This window comes from Pagrus major, chromosome 9 (assembly GCF_040436345.1).
Source record: "Pagrus major chromosome 9, Pma_NU_1.0".
Taxonomy (NCBI): Eukaryota; Metazoa; Chordata; class Actinopteri; order Spariformes; family Sparidae; genus Pagrus; species Pagrus major.
Window position 1 is genome coordinate 7286930 of NC_133223.1, and position 22949 is coordinate 7309878.

The 22949-nt window shown below is 39.1% G+C and overlaps 1 protein-coding gene across 1 annotated transcript in view; it reads left to right on the forward strand.

Annotated features, from left to right (window-relative positions):
- Positions 1–12783: 12783 nt before the first annotated feature.
- Positions 12784–22949, forward strand: part of parp4 (poly (ADP-ribose) polymerase family, member 4) — a 28555-nt gene continuing 18389 nt past the window's right edge. The window contains exons 1-13 of the mRNA XM_073473433.1: positions 12784–12866; positions 13369–13496; positions 13759–14011; positions 16133–16247; positions 17270–17348; positions 17441–17545; positions 18288–18446; positions 19147–19284; positions 19428–19592; positions 20705–20856; positions 21697–21828; positions 22235–22333; positions 22443–22626. Of these exons, the coding sequence (XP_073329534.1) occupies positions 13371–13496; positions 13759–14011; positions 16133–16247; positions 17270–17348; positions 17441–17545; positions 18288–18446; positions 19147–19284; positions 19428–19592; positions 20705–20856; positions 21697–21828; positions 22235–22333; positions 22443–22626 (1707 nt within the window). The 5' untranslated portion in view covers positions 12784–12866; positions 13369–13370. The remainder of the gene's footprint in view (positions 12867–13368; positions 13497–13758; positions 14012–16132; positions 16248–17269; positions 17349–17440; positions 17546–18287; positions 18447–19146; positions 19285–19427; positions 19593–20704; positions 20857–21696; positions 21829–22234; positions 22334–22442; positions 22627–22949) is intronic.

The following is a 22949-nucleotide window of genomic DNA, read 5'->3' on the forward strand; positions in this document are numbered from 1 at the left end:
CTGTCATAAACATGTCCATGGTTTGTGTGAGGTGCAGAACCATGTCTCATATCGCTCAAACACCAAATACCAAGTACAAATCTCTTTTCCGAAATTGTTTTCCCTTTCTGCTGTGTTAACAGAAAGAAGAAAAAAAACAGTTGCAGTAATGTCCATCCTAATAATGTTTAGAGTTGAATTACACAGTATTTATTAATAATTTACAAGTATTCTAAACATCAGTTGCAATTTTACAATAAACAGTTGTTAAGTACAAGGTTTATAAAGCATTCAATTATTTGTAACAGTAAATAACTTAAGTTTAATTAACTATAAATCTACTATTTATTAATGATGGTTATTATAAAGTGTTACAGAGGACCTTAAGATCACAGCTGGTGCTCAAATGTTCCTTGTAGTTCTTTTTTTCACATGTATTTAGCTGGAAACAGGTGTTATATAAATGTCAAATACAAATCTGTGTTCCAAAACTGTTTTTTTCCTCTTTGCTGTTTTAAAATGGAGAAAAAAAACACATCAGTTGCAACTTTATAATGGCCATCTAAATAATGTTTATAGTTGAACTACACAGTACTGTATTTATTTATTTATTAGTATTAATAAGTATCATAAACTTCAATCATAATTTTACAATAAACAGTTGCTTAATAAATGGTTTATAAAACATGTTAACAGTCAAAAAAACTATTAACTATAGTATAAATGTACCATTTATTAATGATGGTTATTATAAAGTTTTTACACCCAGGACTTTAATATCACAGTTGGTGCTCAAATGTTCCTTGCCGTTCTTTATTTTCTATATTTTTTTTGTTAGAAATTAGAAATTAGTATCTGTTTTTCTATATTGTTGTTCCCTTTTTTGGTGTGTTAAAACAGAGGAATTAAAAATAACCTTCCACCAACCACCAACCCATCCCGTTCTGTTAGAAAGAGAGGAGAAAAAGAACACATACAAAAAACTAAATGAAATAAATAAAAGATAAAGGCTACACAAAAAGTAAAATGAAATGAAATAGGGAAGGGAAATAATGTGGACATCTAAGGTGCCGACGTCAAAGAATGGATGCACTGAGAATCCAATGGGGTCCAGAGAGGTAAGTATATTTACATATGAGATTATAGGCTGCCATCTTTTGTAGAAGGGGGCAAATGAACCTCTTAAGAAATATTTAACCTTTTCTGACAACAGAAAGATATTAGATCAGCGTGTGGTAGAAGGCGGATTTGGGCTGTTCCACTGTAACAGAATACATCTACAGGCTATGAGTGAGGCAAAGGCTCCCAGCTTCCCAATTACACCGCGAGAAAGGCCACACGTGAGGAGGATAGAAGGTCATAGAAAATTGAGATCATACTGTGTGCCTTAGGGAGAGAAAGCCCCTCAACAAAGCCATACCTTTAATGGGAAAAGAAATCAGGAATTTAGGCAAAATACCAATGGGGACATGATGTAAAACTGTTTGACCGCTGTCAGGAGTGTCAAACAAATTACACTGTAAGTCATTCAAACAGCTTGTGGCAGCTGTGAGTTTCACTGAAAAGATCCATCTACTCTACAGATTATGTAGAAATTGTGAAAAGAAGTCATTTTTCAAGTAATTCAGTGGCTTATTCTTGATTCAATCCATGAATGAACCATTGACAGTGAAGCTGTTTCCATTTATAATTCCCAGTGATCTCTAAATCATGAAAATTCATTTAAAGAGGTCAAAGCTTCTGCAAAGTTTGGACTCGTGAAATATTCCAAGTTCTCCGTGGGATCGGGCTTGCTTGAAGTCGAGAACAAGGAGAAATTGATATCACAAAAAGCAGACCTCAAACTGGACTCACACCACAGATAATATACATGTAAATCAGTTTGCACACTCCACTGTGGCAAATGTAGATCATACTGCTCATACATAATATATACTCAAAATCAGACACTTACAATTATGTGCGCCTTTTTTCAGATACTGTGCTCTCTGAGCCAAAGTTTAAGCATTGGAGAATCCGTAGGTATTGGTTTACATCGACTGGACACTGTGTCTGTTTTCATTCGGCACTTGTGTTTGAAAATGGAAATGGCTGTCAACAGGGATTTAAAACTGAACCTGCAGCACTTGTTTCCAGCCTTCACAACGACCCCCCACTTCAAAACATAAAAGGCTTCCCTTTTAGTCGCACTACCTCTTCTGTCTCTTTCTCTCTGAGAGCAGAGCAAGAACAAAAATATTAATGCTGACTGTTATGATCATTGTACTGTGCAAAGCAATCTGCTGCAGGCCTAGAGAAAGCAGAAATAAACACGGAGCCTGTTTGTCTTTCTATATACGTCTGTATGGAGTCAGGAGAAATCTGTTAGGCGAGCCCTAGGGCAAACATTTGCTGCAGGGGGAGGTGAGGGCAACATGTGGCTACCCCATCTCCTCCTTAAAACAAAGTCATACTGCAGACTACAGTCGGCAGCTCCATTATAGCCCAGAGTCCCAGAGATCAAACAGTCCTCCTATGCTGGAATAACAGTGATTAAACACAATTTATTGCATTACGTCTGCATCATCTGAGCACAATATAAATGAATAAAGCTTGCAGAGCTTATTTCTCTTTTAGCTGTACTGGACTCGAAGGGGGATAAAAGCTCTCAGCTATCAAGCATGCTTACTCAGAGTTAGTGCACACAGGTCAGCACCATCACCACTTGGTCAACAGTGCAAGTTCAGTGTCAGAGTTCACCAACATCGATCTCAAAAAATTCACACAGAACAACTTTGCTGTGACAACAATGGTGTAACCAGCCCTAATAATGACAAACCTTCCTTACCGGACATGAGTGGTGCACATTCCCTATTAATTTCTCAATTAATCAAATCACTAAAATGTGACTGCATGCTTGGACATTTGAGATACCCATAATGCTACAGTGCCAGGATAGTTGCCCACTTTTTTCATTTAATAATCCGGCCTGTCTATGTGGATTTGCCACGTGTAACGACTCTTGTTTCACTCGCAAGCATATTTGGGCTTTTAGAAACTACATTGTGCATTGGGCTTGAAGAGCTGCCAGAACACAGGTTAATGCATTTGCTTTGCAGGTGATGTACAAAGCACAACAGTGCTTGAATCCATCCTGTTTAGACACTGACAGAAGACTGAGGCTGCTGCTGCTGAGCTGCTGTCCCTACATAGCCTGTATCACAAGGTGGCTGCACACTCATAAGATGTAACAATCAGTACTTTGTATCAAATCAGACAGAAACTAAAAATAATATGTTCTTTATTGACAGTTAACGAACACAGATAAACCCTAATTATAAACCATACACCTGAATCATGCTGTAATTAGAAACTGCATATATTGCCTTATTCGACCTAAAATATACAATACTTGGTCACAATTAGACCTGATTATACTCAAATCCTAATACACTTTTACACACTATTAAACAAGATCATGCAACTAGAAATCAAATGTCATATAAGATCCAAGATATATTAAAGCAGCACTATGTAGAAGTTGGTATTTGATGTGTGATGTGTGAGTTGGCGCCCCCCACAGTTTCTGAGTGCAACTACACTGTCATAAACACAATTTGTCAGACATAATGTAGGTGCTGACTACAAATAAAACCCATTTTGTATGTAATGCTGTGATCCTCCCCTCTAACTGAAGTTACATAGTGATAGGAGGGCAGAGTGACTGTGACAGAGACACCATTCACCCTGTTACAACACACTGTACCATCAGAATGATTTTTAAGGTATTTTAAGGTTAGAACAATTACATAATGTTGCTTTAACAAGATGCTATTTTAACCTTACTTCCAATTAATGCTGTAATGAGACACCACATTTTAAGGCACCAAAATGAATCTACAATGGCTTAATTAGCCAACACAGGCTGTAATTAGACAAATGTAATGCCGTATTAATAATGGATAGACCAAACACAGGGTTCAGATGAGGATGACTCATTCATTTGGGCTTTATTTAACATAGTTTCACTTTATAACAGGGTCATTTATTGCTAATTACAATAAAACTGTACTGTAAAATGAAGTCAAAGAACATCAAAGTCTCTTGTAGCCTGGATCTTCTCCAGTGGAGGTTGTAGGCAGCCTACTAATACTTGTTGATCAGCTCCCATGTAAGTTGCATAAGACATCAGATCAGACCATTTAATGTCAGGTCAGGACCCGACAACAGAAACATTAGGGTACAGAAGCTACCAGGACATTGCAGTTTAAATGGAGAAAGATGGTGAATATGTAACATTACCTGCTAAACATCAGCATGTTAGCCTTGTCATTGTGAGCAAGTTAGCATGCTGATGTCGGCACTGAGCTCAAAGCACTGCAGTGCCTGAGCACGTCTCACGTAGCTGCGCTACCATGGCTGCAAATGCTTGTTAGTATGCTAATATGAAACCTCGTCATACCAAAACACTATTTGCAATTAACACTTTTTTCCCTTTTTTTTCATTTAGCTAGATAAGCAATCTATGCATTAATTCAAGCCATACAAAATATACATATTTAATCAAATTATGACTCAACGTAACCCAGTATATTTTTTTTACTTTTTGCAATAGTTTGTTTCCTTTGGGGCACATTAAATAGGTGAAAAGTCCTGACAGTGTGCTCACAAAGAGGGCAGGTATCTTGATGCGCACACACCACATGCCTTGCTTCCTCATATTGCTCTCCCACTAGTATATGTATGTGTCTTACATTGATATTTGGGCAGCCACCGTCATCCACCACCCTGCAGGCCACCGCAGGCGTCATAGATTTTCAGTCGTGTGACATTAACCTCACACCGCTGCTAAAGGATCCCCCCACCCCCACCTCCGCTCTCTCATCCAAGCTTAACTGAGCCACAAGAGGAGGAAGAGGAGAAAGAGGAGGACGAGGAGGAGAAACCGAGAAAGAGAGAGAGGAGAAAGATGGAGGGAATCCATCCATCCAATCCAGCTGATGTGACATACTGTTCAATAAGAAGAGTTAGAGGAGTAAATAACATCAGTGGAAGACAGAAAGATTGCAGACAGGTAGCAGTGAACACGGGATGTGAAAGAGAGGCAGGGAAGAATGTAGAGGGGCGAAGAAAGGATTGATGAGGGAGGAGGAGCTTAAGATGCGTTACCTTTTCTGCATGAATGGAACCAATCAAGAGGACAACTGTGTGGTGTGTGAGGCTATGACTTGTATTCAGGGAAATTCTGACCATGTGTGGATCCCAAAAGAAGGAATGTGAGCGGGATAAGATCCTCACACTAACCATGTCTACTGTGTCTGTGGTCAGAGTGCTTTGTTGTCAACCGTAGGAACCAGAGCTCCTCCTCCTGGTGGTTTGGGGGCACTGCAGGACTCTGTGATGTGCAGGCACTATGTCAAATTCAAACCAGAGAACCCACATGCGTCAGTGTGGGCATGTTGCCATATGTACGAGAAGATGGTACTGAATCCATGAAGTCCAGTTGAGAGGTTTTGCAGACACAAAGACTTCTAGGATGTAGTGAGCACAGCAGTAATGTTCAGGTAAACAGAAGAATTAGCTCAGTAATCAATCAATCAAACTGTTTTTGTGTAGTATCCTTATACACACATGCACACATATAAAGTGTGCAATTAAGTCTCTGTGCAGTTACATTCATATAGTTTTAAACTGTTCATACGATAATATACTACACACCATGTGTTCACTACAATTAAAGGTACAATTATCCATCATATGGTCTGCCCACATCTTAGCCGTGTTCTGAGCCAACAGAGCACAGGACTCCAGCAGGACGAGGAGAGGTGGATAATGTGTTATATTATTGATGCTTGGTGTTCAAATGCAGTCAAAGTTGAGGGACAGTGTTTAGCTGATGTTGAACTTTTAATTTGAAGATACCAAACAATATTATCTCCGCCACCTCGTTGCTGCTGTTCCACATTCCAATGCAAACTCAGTAAATGCACTACTACTTTCCTGGGTGCATATGTGTCATGTATTTATAAGGGACAATGCCCGACGAGGTGTTGATTATCAGTAATTCCTGTGTATGGACACCTTTAAGGGCATTATCCCACTTATACAATGGTCACTTGCCAAAGAAAAAAACATTAAGACCATTGGGGTATATTTTGTGTTTTGCGATCAAAATATAATGTTTTTCCCAAGCAGTAACTCTGTTTCCCTGGCAACACCTGAGAGTGTGACTAATAGCTGTAACAGTCATTACAATCCCGTAAGGTTCTAAAATAATGGAAATGTTGTGTATAGTTGACAAACAGTAAATATAATTTCACAGCATGTTGTACAAGACAAGCTATGTAACCAGCCATGTCACTGTCCCCGAATCATTAAAAATGTTCATGAACAAATGAGTGGCCAGCTTCAGCCTGAAGTAGGGAGTTAAATAATGAACAGGATGTGGGAGGATCTCTTGATACAGTGCACTCAGAGGGACAGTGTAGCAGCTGTAGTGGGGAGTAAACACACACTGAGTCAGTTTACCCAGCTTTTTAAAATCAAACTGTGTTACAAGAGCCATCCTGTTGTGTTCAGAGGTTGATGCACTGAAGGATTACATTTTGCGTTGTAAATATGATATTTATATTTTTTGGTTATTTGATTTATTTCAAATGTCCAGGTGTCTGCAGCCAGCTGATGCCAGTGCCACTCATTTTAGATGTATAGGATATAGTGCATTAATTCAGAACAGTAAACAGGTTCACTACTTGAGGAGTTCCAGAGGTTTCCTTATATCAAAAGTAAATTGACACCCTCCAGCCAATCAGAATCAGGTATTCAACCGGACCATGGTAAATAACTGTACATGTGTTGTATGTGTATGTAACATAAAGGAGTTTACAAATTTGAATTTTATTATGCAACCCTTTGCTGCTTTATGACAAATAAATCTCCTTGATGTATGAAGGTGTATATTGTCTTTATGTACTATTTTTTATAGTTTATTGTCTTGCTTTATCTTATTCGGTCTTTGTCCACCACTCAATCATTTTTCCCTCTCTGCCTCTGACTCTTGAACTGCTGTAATAATTGAATTTCACCACTGCAGGATCGATAAAATCTCATCTCATCTCATCTCATTGTATCTTATCTTATTTGTCATACATGTGCTTCACAGGTGACTGAAAAGCTAACAATAACAGAGCAACTATTGGAGACTACCACATCAAAATATGATGACGTAATCCAAGATATAAGATTAAGGTATAAATGTAATCAATCGAAATCAAATAATAAAACAAAAAGCTTGAAAGTTTATTTTTTTGATATAAGTGATGATGATCAACACACTATTTTCTGCCAGTTACAACAGATTCGGATGATTTGGTTGAGCTTTGGACCATCTGTTTTTATGGTCCTCATACTTATTTAGTGTCATAGTCATAGACATATACTTACAATTAGTTTTCAGGGGCTTCAAAGACACAATAAAAAATAAGTCCAGTAATGGCCATAAAACATTCTAAGCTAAAGCTAAGCTAAAGAGGAAGACTTTATGATTATCTTTAAAGATATCAAGGTGTTTTCTGCTATCCTGCAGCACAAAGACTGAAAGCCCATTTAATGCTTTTGTCCTGCATTTTGAGACAACTAAAAGACTAGTGTAGGAGATTGGGATCGACTGATGTGGTTAATTCAGCGCCAATAATTATTAGTAATCAAGGAGACTGATAACCTATATTTGGAATTGGGATCTATATGACGTTGTAGTAAAAATACAAATCTTGATGTCAAAATTTAGAGTAACCAGTAAAGGAATGTAACACAATTCATCCAAGTACTGTACTTAAGTACAATTTTGAGGTACTTCCATTTTCCTCTCCATTACATTCCTTGTAACATGTAACCAATCAGATACTGTTGTGGGCAGGACACTGAGTGAGACCAGAGTGGTGACTACAGACCAAGACCGAATGCTGCATTAGAGATAAATTAGTGCATTTTAAAACATAAAGTACACATAAAGTTCTGATACCAGTAATCAATATAATGCTGAATATCGGCCCTGATAATTTGACCAGGCCGATAATGCAACATGTGGAAACATGCAGCAAAATGCAGCATATGATTTGCAACTTGAGATAATTTCCCTTTGCATTAATTATGACACATTAAACTGTTCCGTATTTGAATTAGGGGGCAGCTGTGGCTCAGGAGGTAGTGCAGGTCATCCAGTAAGCGGAAGGTCGGTGTTTGCTGCAAGTCGTATCCTTGGGCAAGACACTGAGCCCCAAATTGCTCCTGATGAGCAGATCAACATCTCACATGGCAGATTGTGACATCAGTGTATGAATGTGTGTGTAAATGGGTGAATGTGACAAGTGTTGTAAAGCTTATGATTTATATATATAGGTATTGTATTAATACAAGTCTATTAACTATTTGCAACCCATGCATGTGAGACCTGAATGACTTGTACATTTTTCCACATTGCGACAGGCAATCACTTGTGTAAAAGACTTGTAAATGGCTTTTATTATACAAGCCCCTGGTTAGTACTTTGCAGGCATATCAGACAAATAGGCTATTTCAAGGACATGTAGTGCTTAATAAACTGGACAAATAATTCAAACAGCAATATAAAAACTGGTAGGCAGCCACTGTAAATACTTTAAAATGGATGTCATGTGTGCTCTCCATCTGGTCTCCAGTCAATACACAGGCAGCAGACTTCTGAATCAATTGTAAGTGATTTATGACTGTGGAGGTGGTGCACACTATGCAGCAAAGATATTAAATAATATATTGCAACTGGACAATGAATGTTGTGACGATGTTCCTTCAGTAAAGACATGCAGGTAACTGCTGTACTGACTCAAAGGGAAACATAATGAGAAAGCAGACTCATCTCTCTGTTTAGCCCTCGCTCTGAATAAAGCTGACTCACTCACTGTGGCACTTCTGCAAGGCTACTCAAAGACAGTCTGGATGGCGAGTTGGAGGAGGAGGGGTATCAAAGCCGATCTGCAATCAACTTTCTCTGAAGTGATACTCCAATTAAAAGCATAAACACTATGACTCAGATAAGACGCTGTCTGCAACTGCTGGAGTGAGAAAAGAGTTTGCCACAAGAGGCTCAGAGAGACATGAAAGGTTGCTGCCATTAGTGAGTGATAAGGCATGACTGGGCGTGAACAGATATATTATTTATTATATTAAGGAAAATACTCACAGGCTGTCTAAAGAAAATGTATTTTCTTTTTGATTTGGGAAGATTTGTCTAAATAATGCTGGGATTACAATAATTGTACAGCCCATGCTCTATTGTTCCCTTTTTATCTCTGGGTTTGTGAGTGATTCAAAATATGCTCAGTTTTATCAGTGATCCACTCATCTCTCTGCAGCTTTTCAGAAGCTTTGGGTGTTTCTGGTACCTGATGATGCAACTTCTGGCAGGCAGAAATGGCAGCTGTGAAAATCCCCACTGGGATGCTACGTGTGTGTGTCTGTGTATTACTCACATTGTGCGAACCCGCCTTCCTTGCAGGGACAAAATGCAAGTCCCCATAACGTTGGTCGTTAAATTTTAGGATGAAGACTTGGTTTTGTGTGTGTGTGTGTGTGTGTGTGTGTGTGTGTGTGTGTGTGTGTGTGTGTGTGTGTGTGTGTGTGTAGTATATTGCTGACATTGTGGGGTCATAAATCTGTTTACACAGTCACATTGTGGTGACATGTCTTTCTTATAGGGACAAATCACAAGTCCTCATAATGTTAGGGTTTAGGGTGAGGAGTTGGTTTTGTGTGAGTGTGTGTCTGTGTGTATCTGGTCTTGTTTTCTATTTTTGTGGGGTCCAAAACTGGGAGCCCTATCATGATATGGGGTCCGACAGCTTTGTGAGGACCATAACGCTGGACCCCGTAACGTACCTCATTACATTTGGATTAAGGTTAGGGTAAGGATAAGAGTCCAGGAAATTAATGTAAATCTATGTAATGCCTTCACAAGTGATGCAAACAACAATGTGTGTGTGTGTGTGTGTGTGTGTGTGTGTGTGCGTGCGTGCGTGCGTGCGTGCGTGCATGCGTGTGCGTGCGTGCGTGTGCGTGTGTCTGTGTGTGTGTGTGTGCGTGCGTGCGTGTGTGTGTTGGTGTGTGTGTGTAATATCTTATTGTGACAAACTTGCATCCTGCTGTTCTCTCTGTTAGTCCATCAGTGTGTTTCCTTCCCAGCATGATGCATATGGTTATCATCCAGTTTGTCACCCAGAAATGTTCTTGGACGCAGCTACTCCCAGATCTTCAGTAGCTCACACTGTCAGTACTTGCCAAGCTGGTGGTGTTCAATTTCTCTGCCAAATCATATCCTACAGCCATACTGTATTAGGATGTGAAACAGTATATGTTATCAGTATATATTAACACCATTTACAGTTTCTGTTTTCAGTGCTGCCATGTTGTACTTCGCAGCTCAGTCAATGCAATTAGCTGACTCAACCAGACAAATTCACTTGGGAAAGAACAATAATTACGTTAGAAGACAGCAACTAGGCTTGTTCTGGGTATTAGTGTGAGTTTTAGTATTCATACAGGAATGCTAAGATCCTGTGGACATAAATAATCATCACACTATCCTCTACAAGACAGCGCTGTTAAAATCATCTGTTTACCACATCCTTTCTGTTGCTTGATATAACACAGGTGACCCCCACAACAGCTGAAATTTGTCAGAGAATATATAAGCATGGAGGAAAGTGACTGTGTGACTGTGTTCATAATCTCAAGATTTAAAAAATACTTTTTTCATGAGCAAGACTAAAATCTGTTGTACCTGAATACTTTTAATACATATTAAACTCATAGCATTGCTTGAATCCTGACAATAATGATATTTTCATTTACTGCTTATGGTCATGATTTCTATCATGGATGTGTTAGAGGCTTATCTGTGTATCCCAAAGACTGATTATTATAAGTAAAGTTTTTGTTATACTTCAAATGAGAATGGAAAAGTAGTGTACAACTCTTTGGAATGTATAATTCACTGCATATTCTTAGAGCACAATATGATGAGGCTCAAAAAATCACAATAAAAATGTATATCGTTGTCAGAAACATGTTGTTTGGTTGAAGAGGAGGATTCTATAAAGCAATCAAACAGGCCAATCAGCTGCACTCAGCAGCCAGTTGGATACAATTTGGTGTCACATCCTGGGACCTTTATATGTAGACAGGCTGCTGTGTTGGAGAAATTGTTAGATTTCACATTTTCAGAAAAGAAAAATCTGATGTTGGTATGTCAAACATATGTAAACATATTTTCTGTTTCAGTGCAGAGCCTTTTCAAATCTGTAGGTAGAGTATAGTAATAGCACAAGCTTAAGTATGCTAGCTCAGGACATCATTGTGAGGTGTTGGTAACCTACTTAAGTCTAAACACTTCTTCTATCTCTCTATGCTATTTTGCATCTTCTGGTACTTTTAATCAAATAGTCAAACCAAATACAACACTAACTGCTGTCTGCTTGGTAATCTCAGTGCGTTGGCTCTGCATTCACAAGACTGCACTATATCTGAATCAATCGTTTGAGTACAGATTATTTCATTTTAGGCCAATGCAAAAACATTCAGGCTGTCATAGATCTCTCTAGTTTTATGTTGATAAATGGCATTGGTAATGCTCTGTGCTTCCTGTCTTTTGCTGCTCCTTTAGAAAGAAAGATACAATTAGATTTTTAGATTTGAGATGACCTTCAATTTGAAAACGTGTGTTTCAACTAATTGCGTACCTCTCTCAGATTATTTTAATTATTTCCTTTTTTTGTATTCTAGGACAGATCTTTGGGCTAAAAGTTGAGTGTGTGAAAAATTCCAGTGTGATTATTGAAAAGTTTCACGAAACATCTGATTATTAAATTTGTATAAGTGTTAAAGCACCTTATATAAGCAGTATTTATTGTTTTTCAATTTACTCACAATATGTTTAAATACTTACCCACTTCAAATATCATCATTAACGTGTGAGGCTGTGTCGAACAAGGCTGGGCTGCAAATGAAATGAATTCGACCCAAATAATTCAGGCTTTCTTATTGTTTGTGTTTGTAGTGCTACTTTTCATCCAGAGGAGGGCAGCATGGCCCTCTGCCTGTGCTGTAAACAGAGCAGCCCATGTGGATAACTGGAAATTTGCTTTGAACCAGGAAGACAGCCTCAAAGTAACTCTGTCAAGCTACAGTCACTGACAGTGAGACCATTTCCATGGTTTAGAATCTCGTTTCAATTTAAAAGCCAGATAGAAAAGAGTCCTCAGCAATCCATCCATCAACAATCTCCCTGCAGGAAAGCAATAGAGTCTATTCCCTAAAATGTCTAACTATTCCTTTAAATTGCAATGAAATTGCATTTTGCAAGGCTGGAGAGAGCTGGAGTCACGCCCTTTCGGTGGACCCCATGGGACCTTAGTTCAGAAAAATTTTGAATGGTAGTGAGAAAGAGACAAATAATTTGTTGATCCCGCTTGAATTGTGACATGAATCACACATGTGATGTTTGTCTTTTTAAAAAGTTTTTCTGAAATAAGGTCCCATGAGGGAAACCGGAAGGGGCGTGGTTTCTGAATGTTTACATTTATAGTATTTTCTTGCGGAAACAAATGAAACACTTCACAATTTATATGATTAAATTCACGTGTAACATCACTTTAGATAGTAAAGTAAAGAGAAGGATTTTGATGTTATCACTTCTCTTAAACGCGTAAAACAAGCTTTATTTTGAAAAGGCACACACCGGAAGAAAAAGCTGTTCTGCTGCTAGCTTGATGCTAACCTGAAGAAGCTCCGACCTGTCTCATTACTTCACCGGACAAGAACTCACGTCAACCTCGAACTAACAGCCGCAGAAGCATCGCCTGGATGTTTACAGCAAGGTAAACCTCAGTTTACTCATTTAAAACAGATTGTCTCATTAAATAATTTGACTTTTATTTGTAAAAAGCTACGTTACAGATAGCTAGGCCTGTCTTTACTGAAGAAATACAACGTCATGACGTTAAAGTTGACTGTATTGGACATTTTATGACACTTGACCTGTATCTTGTTATTTAATTCGGACAGTTTTGTTTCCTTATTTCTTATAATTCGTATTCGTTGACTTAAATGGAAAATATTACACAGGTTCACTGTTATGCAAGATAAAGCACTTTCTAGTGCAGGAACCAGCACCAGAAGTTGAACTTGTGGTGCTGTCACTCCTGTTGTGCAGCTTTTTTCAGCCGAGTTTGAGGATTTACTTCCGCATTTGCTTCCCAGCAATCCACCCTAGTTGTGTGTATGTGGGTGTGTCGGTCCGCACACTGCAGCAGTGTTACAGAAATATCAGTGGTGACAATGAAACTACACGAATGTCCTGCCTGTGTCCTCCCCCTGCAGGCATGGCGGTGTTTGAGAGCTGCTCCGTGCTTCTGGAGCTGAAAAATGTGCCTTTCAAGCAGAAGAAGAAGTTGAAGTCAGCAATAACAGACAATGGAGGCAGCATTTGCTTTGTGGTCCATCAACAGGTCAGATGATGTCATAATTCTCCACTGTAGGTGGTGTCTCAGAAGCAGGTTGGGCTGGTGTCACCCTGTCTTTTATTAGAAATGTTTTATCTTTATGCAATATGATTAATGCAGATGCAGCTGGGGTGATTATGTACTATGTATTACTGTATATCCTGGTGGTACAACTGGCAAAGACACTATGGCAGCAGTGCGGGCTCCTAACCTCTTGCCTGCTTCCATGGCACTTCTGCCTGTCTGATCATGCCTACATTTCCCACAGTGCTCTCTGATAGTGACCAGTGATGTCTCCGACCTGAGCGCCAACAGGCTGCGTAGCATCCAAAAATACCAAACGCCCGTGGTCGGAGTGGATTATGTGTACAGCTGTCTGGAGAGAGGAGATCTTCTGCCTGTGGATGGATACAAGCTGGATGTGCCCTCTCCCTCTGCTTCTTCACATCCTCTTCCTGTCTTCTCATGGAAGCACCAGGATACAAGTCCACTCTCACATCAAGGTCCACCCTCACATCAAGGTATTACCCTTTAATTAGACAAAAGAAATGCTGTTCTCACTTTTTTATTTAATGTGGATATGACTCATGAAGTTTTAACTTCATAAGTACCTTCATCAACTCACCTTCTTCAGGTCCACATGAAGTAAAAACGGAACATGTATGTGTAATCTGCTGCATGTAGAATGCTGCAGAATGGGGAAATGATTCAAGTTGGGAATAAGGTTAGGATGGAAATGAAAATTCTATCTATAAACATAGGCGAGCAAACATTTTCACACTTCATCATAGTGTATTGGTACATGAATTTTTTATAATGCCCATTACAAACACACAGCATAAGCCTCAGTTGAAAATTACAATTACTGGTGACAAAAATGTCTTAAGTCATTTTAATAAAATTATATATTTTTTATTTTTGCCTCTGCTAGTGGCAGAAAGTGTGGGATTGAATGTGATGTGACCCACTTCTCATTAAAAGGTGCAATGAGTAAAAATTTTAGTTGAAAACATAATAAAAACACATTTTTAAAAGAACGTGGAGAAATCACAGCTTTGACATTATGATGTGTATGTATTGTGTTGCAGAGATATCTGCTGTAGTTATACTCCTAACCAGTTAGCCCTACCCTGTCCCAGTCAAGCCCCCAGGAAGAGCACCAGGCTTTGAAGCCAATTTGACATAGTGGCAAAACTGTGTAAATACAATGTCACGTGATGCACTGGAGCATGAAAAGACTTTTTCCCCAGAAGCTTACATTGTGAAAGAAGTGGCTGTAAAATGGTGGATATTTTTTGAGAGTGCCACGACCTCGTTTCACTGTCATAATTTAATCCTTTCAGTCAGATAACATTTGGAAAGTCTAGAAGAGCCGTATGATTAAATCATTATATCATTTCCACTAAACCTGAAGTTAGCAGGTGGACTGCTCTAGTGATCATGCTAAATGGGCCCCACAACATGGAAGACTCTCATAGAAATAAACAAGGCTCCACCTCCGACGCTGTATCCAGATTTTCTTTGTTAGGTACATGGTCCCAGTCCAAAGCTCCTGGCTAGCGGTGTAAAACACCAACACTCCCCTGGTGCATCGAGCTCCAAGTCTGGACCACTAGATGCACAGGTGACAAGGCTAACAAGGAATGGCAGATCTAGTTAGCAGCAGTAAGAGGTTAGTCTGGTGATCTGCTGCCCCGTGTTTCTATTATGAATTCTAATGGTGGAGAATTTTTACATATTGCACCTTTTATTGGCAGAAAATGCTTACAGAGTTTTGGTAATAAAGTGTTTAACAGTTCTTGTTTGTTTCGTGCACATGGAAGAAGAGTTGGCTCGTTAGCAATTGGTAGCAATAGTTGCTATAGTTAAAACAGGCACGGACCAGGGCTATAAAAATCTGAATTAGATTGGCTCCTGCACATGACCTCCTGGAGCCATGTCTGAATATCTTCCACATCATGTAATTGATGAGGGATATCAAAATGCTGTGCACAAACAACACAAACAATAAATCAGCAGAAGAGTTGGAGATTCTTACTTTAAAGTACGTTGTAGCTTTAGTGATCCCTGTTCGATTCTGAATTGTAACTGCAGCAGTAAACTGAAGGATCATGATGGTGAAGGCCACTGCACACCTAACCCTGATCATTGTAAAGGCACTTTGTTTGTGTTTATGTATCAAACTGTGACATTAAATCATGGATTGTGGGTTTGTACATTGGACTCCTCCCAGTTCCAGCACAGTGACTCATGATTCCACTCAGTCGTTGCCTTTATTTGCACAGAAACAGATCATGTGTTCTTGTCTTGTAATCACTCAGTCACTCAGTCAGTTCAATGGTTCTGTCCTCCCTCTTCTGTTTCTGCATTGACGAATGGACACTATGGTTAAATCACAGTTTAGACTCACTCAGCTGGTTTAACTATGTAGTCTCGGTCTGATAAAGGCTGTGTTTGCTCATCAGGTGTGTGCATTACTGGACTTTGTGTTACATTCACATGTGTATATATTGGATTCTATCTGTCACCTTGCCTATGTGTACCCAGGTTTAAATGCATACCAGTTCTTATGCATGCATTGCAGAACATGTGACATGAAGGTGTGTCATTCATGTGAATGTATTATGTCTTGTGCACTGTAGTGTCCAAAGTACCAACAAGCAAAGCAGCCACTGAGCCGCCCAAAAGCCCCGTCAATCCTGAGACTCAGAGGACAGAGACTCCGCAGAGCAGCAAAAATGTCCTGGGGAAGTTCAGGTGTGAACATTGACCGTCCTCATGTTAGCCTTGACACTCGCAGTAGTGTTATATTCACACTGAGGGGTTAATGATGAGAGATAATGACTTAAAATAAAATCTTACTGTACAGATGGTTTAAAGTTCAGTCATTTTGAAAACATTTATATGGCATCGTAAATAGGCTGTGACTGTTTTCCTAGCTACAATAAACAGGTGAGGCCTTCATCAAACTGATTGGCAGCCTTTTCATGTTTGTCACACTAACAAAAGTGTTTCTGATAGTGGGTATTTTATTTTATTTTATTAGCACCAGCTAATCATGCATAATTACAACTAAATGAAACAAATGACATTAGCCTACCTTTGTGTCTGATTGTATGTCTGACTTCTGTGTTTTTAATTATATTAAATGTACAGTGTCTTGTGTTAGTTCAGCTGTTTCTTTCCCAACACCTGCATTAAACTGCCAGCAGATGGCACTATTATCTTTATAGATACACTCATGCCAAGATCCTGAGTAATATGATTTTATGAAGCCTTTGACTGCGTAACAGATAACATGTTATAGCCTACATAACTAGTAAGATGTCTCATTTAAACTACCGGCCTAAAATGTCTCCCCATCCATCCATCAAAAAGTGAAAAAGCTGTAGTCACACATTTACTGTGTGTGTCCTGCATTCACAGCGCCTCAGTAATACAAAACCAACTCCTTTAGTCCTTCGGTCCTTCAGTTAAAGGTTAGCCGCTGTCATGCATTAAAAGGCAGAGCATGCAGTGCATCCTTAGGGTCCAACCCTCCATAACAACATTTTTTATTACAAAATTGCCTAATTTTCTTCCCCCACTTCATCCGAAGATTCTGTCCCTACACACCTCAGTAGAATAACCGCTGCTCACACACCTCTGTCACATGGTAGAATCAACTGGAAACTAAGGCAGCATTTAGCTCATTAACATTTCTGTAGAAAAATAATTCCCAAATAAATTCTATAAAATGTCACTGATATTTGTATTTTGTTCATTGGTAAATTTCACAGGATTTATACTGAAACTGATTTGAACCTTCCAACGTATCCGGATAATTTTCAAGTGGCCAAGTATTCAATCTTTGAAAAGGTAAAGCTGCAATTTATTCTTAGCTTACTACGACTGCTATCACAGTAGTACAAAAGTTACTATTGCTACTAATGATACAAATTTCTCTCAAGATAAAGAGCAACACTTGGTGTGTGCTGGAGCTGCAGAGTGTCAAAGGGGAGATGGGATTGCAGTACCGTGTGGTCCGGTACTGGAAGGATGATATATTATCCAAGGTATGAAGTTTCTTGTGTATTGCTGCTTGTTCTGCATGTCAGCTCACAGCTGACTTTATCTGCTTCTTTGCAATTTGGCAGTTTGATCATTTTTGCAAGCTTGATATTGACAACAAACAAAAAGTCATTTCAGTCACCGCTGTTAATAATGCTATAGACTGTATGCGTATATCTGTCATATCACTGTTCTAGCTTCCTGCCTGCTCCTCCTCTGTGTTTGTGCTCTTTACTTGCTTTTGTTGTAATAATTGTCTGTTTCCCTTTATGTCTAAGTTTTTGAGGTTTTTGTGTTTTTAAGTGATAGACCAGTAATTTCACTGATGATTCTGCCTTTCTGTTATTATTCTTATGTTGCTTTAGATTAGAAGGCTCATTGCCCGGCCGTTAATTGATCTACTCTTCTGATCAGTTTCCAATATTTACTTGCTTATGTCTTTAAACATGCTGTCTTTATACTATGCTGTAGAAAAAAACTGAAGTTAAAAGGTATTTGCAGTTGTGTTAAACCAGTTTGCAAAGTGTAATTTTCAATTTGTGAGCTAGAATGTCCTCCTCATCAGTTATAAAAAGCCTCTGAGACAACACTTAGACAATAATAGGACAGTAAACTGTTCAGTGAAACCAGAACCCCCCACGTTCTGTGAGAGTCAGCAGTTTTAGCTCCATCACAGTAACAGCTAATACAATTTGACGTGAGAGGAAGAACTGTCATAAAAACATATCACTGTGTTTGTGCTAACAGAAGGCGGTGGTGAGGGATATGCTGGTGTTTCTGTCCACATCAGAGGAAGCTGTGGAGGTCTACAAGGAACTCAGAGACACCCTGCAGGCTTCTGGTCTGCAGCTGAGGAGCAACATCCCTCCTCAGGCCAGGCACCTGGGCTCTGCCCCCCTCCAGCAGGTCCGACACACTCACTGCACATTACACTCGAAACATTTTACCAACAATCTTATCCAAAGCAAGAAAAATCCAGCTGCAGGCAATTTTGAGAAGGATCTGTGTTTTTCAGAACACAGATCCTTGATTTGTTGCAAGGCATTGTGGACTTGCAAAGTTTAATTGTCCCATTAAATGTTGAAGTAACTGCATTTTTGTTACATCTGAACATGCAGAACCAGCATGTGGTAAACTTAATTTCTAGCAACCCTGTGGTTTTTCAAAATGTTTTTTTTTATTTTAGTCACAATAACTGCCCAGTCAATGAATTTACTAACTTTTTCCCTCAATATGACACGATAACACAGTATATTTAAGGTTAATAATGATACATTATACAGGGCAGCCCAAAGTGACCCCCACAGGCCAAATTAGGGCTGCCATAACATTCAGTTTGGTTATTGTGAAGGAAAACAACAACAACAACAAACAACAAGTGGACAGAGTGTCAGGAGTGCAGGGAGTCTGTCAGTTAAGGGAACCTCAGATCCTAGTATCATTTTGGCATCATAACAATACAATAAAATAGGTGTTTGAATTTGGCCTATGACCCACCATTAAGTGTCAGTTTGTCCCTCCAAAGGGAAACTTGCTGCTGGACATTTGTGTAGCTTAACCTAGTGAGCTGATCATTTTGTTAACATGTGACTTGTTTGACTGACAGCTGCTGCTGGAGGAGAGGCTGAACACAGGAAGCGTATCACAGGAAGTCGGCACATTTGTGGAGCTGCTGTGGACTGAGGCCCTTGGCTGCCTGAGCAACATCCTTAGAGTTTCAGTCGACAAGCTCAGCCTAAATGATGTGAGGATTTCTTTGTCTGTTGACAAACTTCTGAAAACATGAGATTAATCAATCTGTTGTTTGTTTCACCATCCTGGAAAGACATTTTAATCATGAATTACACTTTCTCTCAATGCTGTGTGTGTGTGTGTGTGTGTGTGTAGTTGAGCAGGGTGGAGGGCTTGTTGCTTCAGGCTCAGAGGAAGCTGAAGGAGGCGAATCATACTGAGGTGGTGTTTCTCCTGGATGAGGTTCACACCCTGCTGCCACTCAAAACACGCTCACCTCCAAATGCCAAGTTCATTTCCCAGTTACTGGACCTCTGTCAGGTAACACAGAACACACACATGCACAACCACATGGATATGAGCACATGCTCAAAGACACACTTGCTACACACTAGATATATGCGTGTTTTGGGTAGCGTGTCACACAATGCAATCCACAAAGGAAATCAAGAATCAATCACAGCTTTAAAAGATTAAACCGAACTGAGGATGGCAGTGGAAAATCCATGTTAACACGCCAGAATAACTAATAATGAAATAACATCCTTGAACAAACATTCTGATGTCTTTGGAGCTCTCTCCCTCCAGACATTCGCACTTCCGGCACTGTCTCCACCTTTAAATCCCAACTGAAAACGCACTTATTCTGAGTGGCAGACTCTGTCTCACACTAACTATGCAATCACATTCTTGCCTATTTTCTGTATTATTGCACTATGTAATTGCATTCATATTTATTTGTTTATCTTTGCAAAATTGCACTAACTTCCACACCAATGTTACCTGATTATATTGTTTGATGTACTGTTGTTATGTTATGTGTGTATTGTAAGGTGTCCTTGAGTGCTTTGAAAGGCGCCTTATTATTATTATTATTATTATTATTATTATTTCTGATATTAAATTGGCTGTGTCACTGAAAAGTTGCAGTTTGATTGACATGCATGGGCGCACATGAACTGTATATAATATATATAATTTCCTTTTAGTACAACTAAAAGGAAAAATAAATGCACCTGAGCACACACTAAAGGTTGGCAGTTGGATAAGATTGAAATCTGATATTGTCACACGACCACACTGTTAGTGCTGACTGTTTTCTTTTCGGTGAAATAAGCATTTAGTTCTTCAGCATTTGAAGTTTTTTCAACAGAGAATCTTTAGGCAGATATGTTTTTGTCTTCTCTACATTTGTTATATGTTAGTTTAAACTACTGTTATTGCAAATAAAATGAATCTTATTGTGTTTTAAACAATTCTAGTGTTTAACACAGTAGTTTAACACTTGAGCTCTTGATCACAAAGTCTTGATTGTTTTAGCCCCCACATACACTCTGAAATACATTTCACTAACTGACATCTATAATCTCAAGTCAGCACTCTCCCTTTGCATATCGAGGCTAACATGAACACAATTTTTTCTTGTTGTCAAGTTAATCAGAGACGTTCTGAACGTGAGTGAGATGACTCTGAGAAGCCCCGTGCCTTCCTGTCTGGGGAAGTACCGCGCTCTGAGGTGCAGCATTGAGACTGTTCCCCGCAGCAGCTCCGAGTTTCAGGCTGTGACCGCTCTGCTGCAGGACAGGTAGTTCAACATCCGCAATGCTTGTATGCCTGATGATCTGGAGGGAAGCAGAACCCATTAATAATGCCTCTAAACCCCAAAGGACACACACCTGTTCACAAAACCTGCTACAGATATAAATGTGTTCTTATTTATTTATTTATTTATTGTCACAAATCTACCAGAAAATACCAGGGTCATCACATAATCTAATTCAGAGTCTCATTGTGCTGATTCAGAGAATCCCCCCTTTTATTGCTTATATCCCTGATATATTAAAACATTTTAAGTAATATTTCATCACTTCATCATTACTAGTATCATCAAAAATGCTACAGACGATACACAGAAATGACCAATAACTGATATGTGGAACTGTTATACAAGTGTCAAAATCTAGAATAAACAGTGAGGGAACGTGAAAGTACAATCTAGTCAAGTACTGTACTGTATTGTACTTAATTACAATTTTGAGGTGCCTTTACTTTACTTTTTTTTTTTCATTTTACGCCACTACATTTATTTCTAACTTATATAACTAGTTCCTTTGCGGATTCAGGTTTTTAATATAACATAACATTCAACTATTAAACTGTTGTATAATTATAATTAAGGAGTGGTGACTGACTACAGACAGTAGTGCATTTTTAAATTGATTTATTTTATTGGCAGTCAGATAAAAAGAACAACAAAAAAAAAAAAAAACACATATTCCAATAATTCCAATAATCAGCCGGGCGAATAATCAGTAAATCCCTGAAAAGAATAAATCAACATTGAAGTTTATTCAGTTTGAAGAACTCTGACAGAGTATTTTGTGTGTGTTTTAAACCTCACCTCCCATGTTTCCATGCTTTGCAGCAAGGTGCAGATCCAACAGGTTCTGCGTGTCAGCAGAGGCGTGGAGCTCCAGACATTTAAGAGTGATCTCGGGAACACTAAGCAGCTCCTCCATTCCTCCAGCCCCAGCAACTTTGTAGGACTCCTCTCTCGGTGAGATCACACTCAAAACTCTGTCTGCAGTAAGGGAATGCACCACCAGAGGAACATTATATATTGGTTTGTAGCAGTAAATTCAAATTTCGAGCAGTATCTCTCTATTAATACATCCTCTGCTATTTGGATCAGAGGTTGTATAAATGTACTGTTTGTAGTGACAGTTGTATACAGCAGCTCACTCCTTAACATACACACAATTTAAACAAGTTAATCAATAATCTGCAGTCATCCTTGTCTTCTTTCTATTATATTCTATTATAATAATGTGATAACATTACTTTAAAATATGATCTTGCAGACAGCCAGGTGCAGTATAGTGCAGGTCTATATTTTCAACTAAACAATTCAAAAATCTGTTTTAGACTTTTGTTTTGTAACTCAGTATTTTCACTCTCTTCAGTGGTCTGCTGCTGCCTCGTGTTGGAGTGGAGCATCATGGGATAGACAGAACAGACGTTGGTAATCTGGGCAGTGGAATCTACTTTGGTGATACTGTTGGGTATGGAGAAAACAGATGATGCTACACCAGTGAGCCAGTAGACATTTCTTTCATCCAGATGTCATCTTTAGTAAACGTGACTTTTGTTCTCCATGTTCTCCATCAACAGCACCAGTTTGAAATACTCTAAGCCCAGTGTGACAGACGGCTCTCGGCTGCTGTTGGTGTGTGATGTGGCGTTGGGACATTGCCGGGACGTCCGCAAGAGAGATCCAACACTGACACAGGCTCCTGAGGGACACCACAGCATGCACGGGGTCCGCCGCACCCCAAACACTCACTCTGAGTTCGAGGTAGGTGTGTTTGTGTGTGAATACACATAGACAGACAGATATAGTGCAAATGCACATACCTCAAAATTAAGTCTCTATTCTGATTTCCTTACATGGGACACAGATAAAAATCCATTTGATTGGTTAACATGATCACAATGAACAAGGGATGAGTTTACTTATTAGTTGCCATATCTATATTTACAAAAGACTGAAAACAAAACACACATAGTCACACTTATATTATGGAGGTATTCTATCAAACGTGTTTTGATTATATTTGATTTAACATCACTCAGCCCTAATATTTCTACATATCTGTGTCCATGTCCACACTAATATGT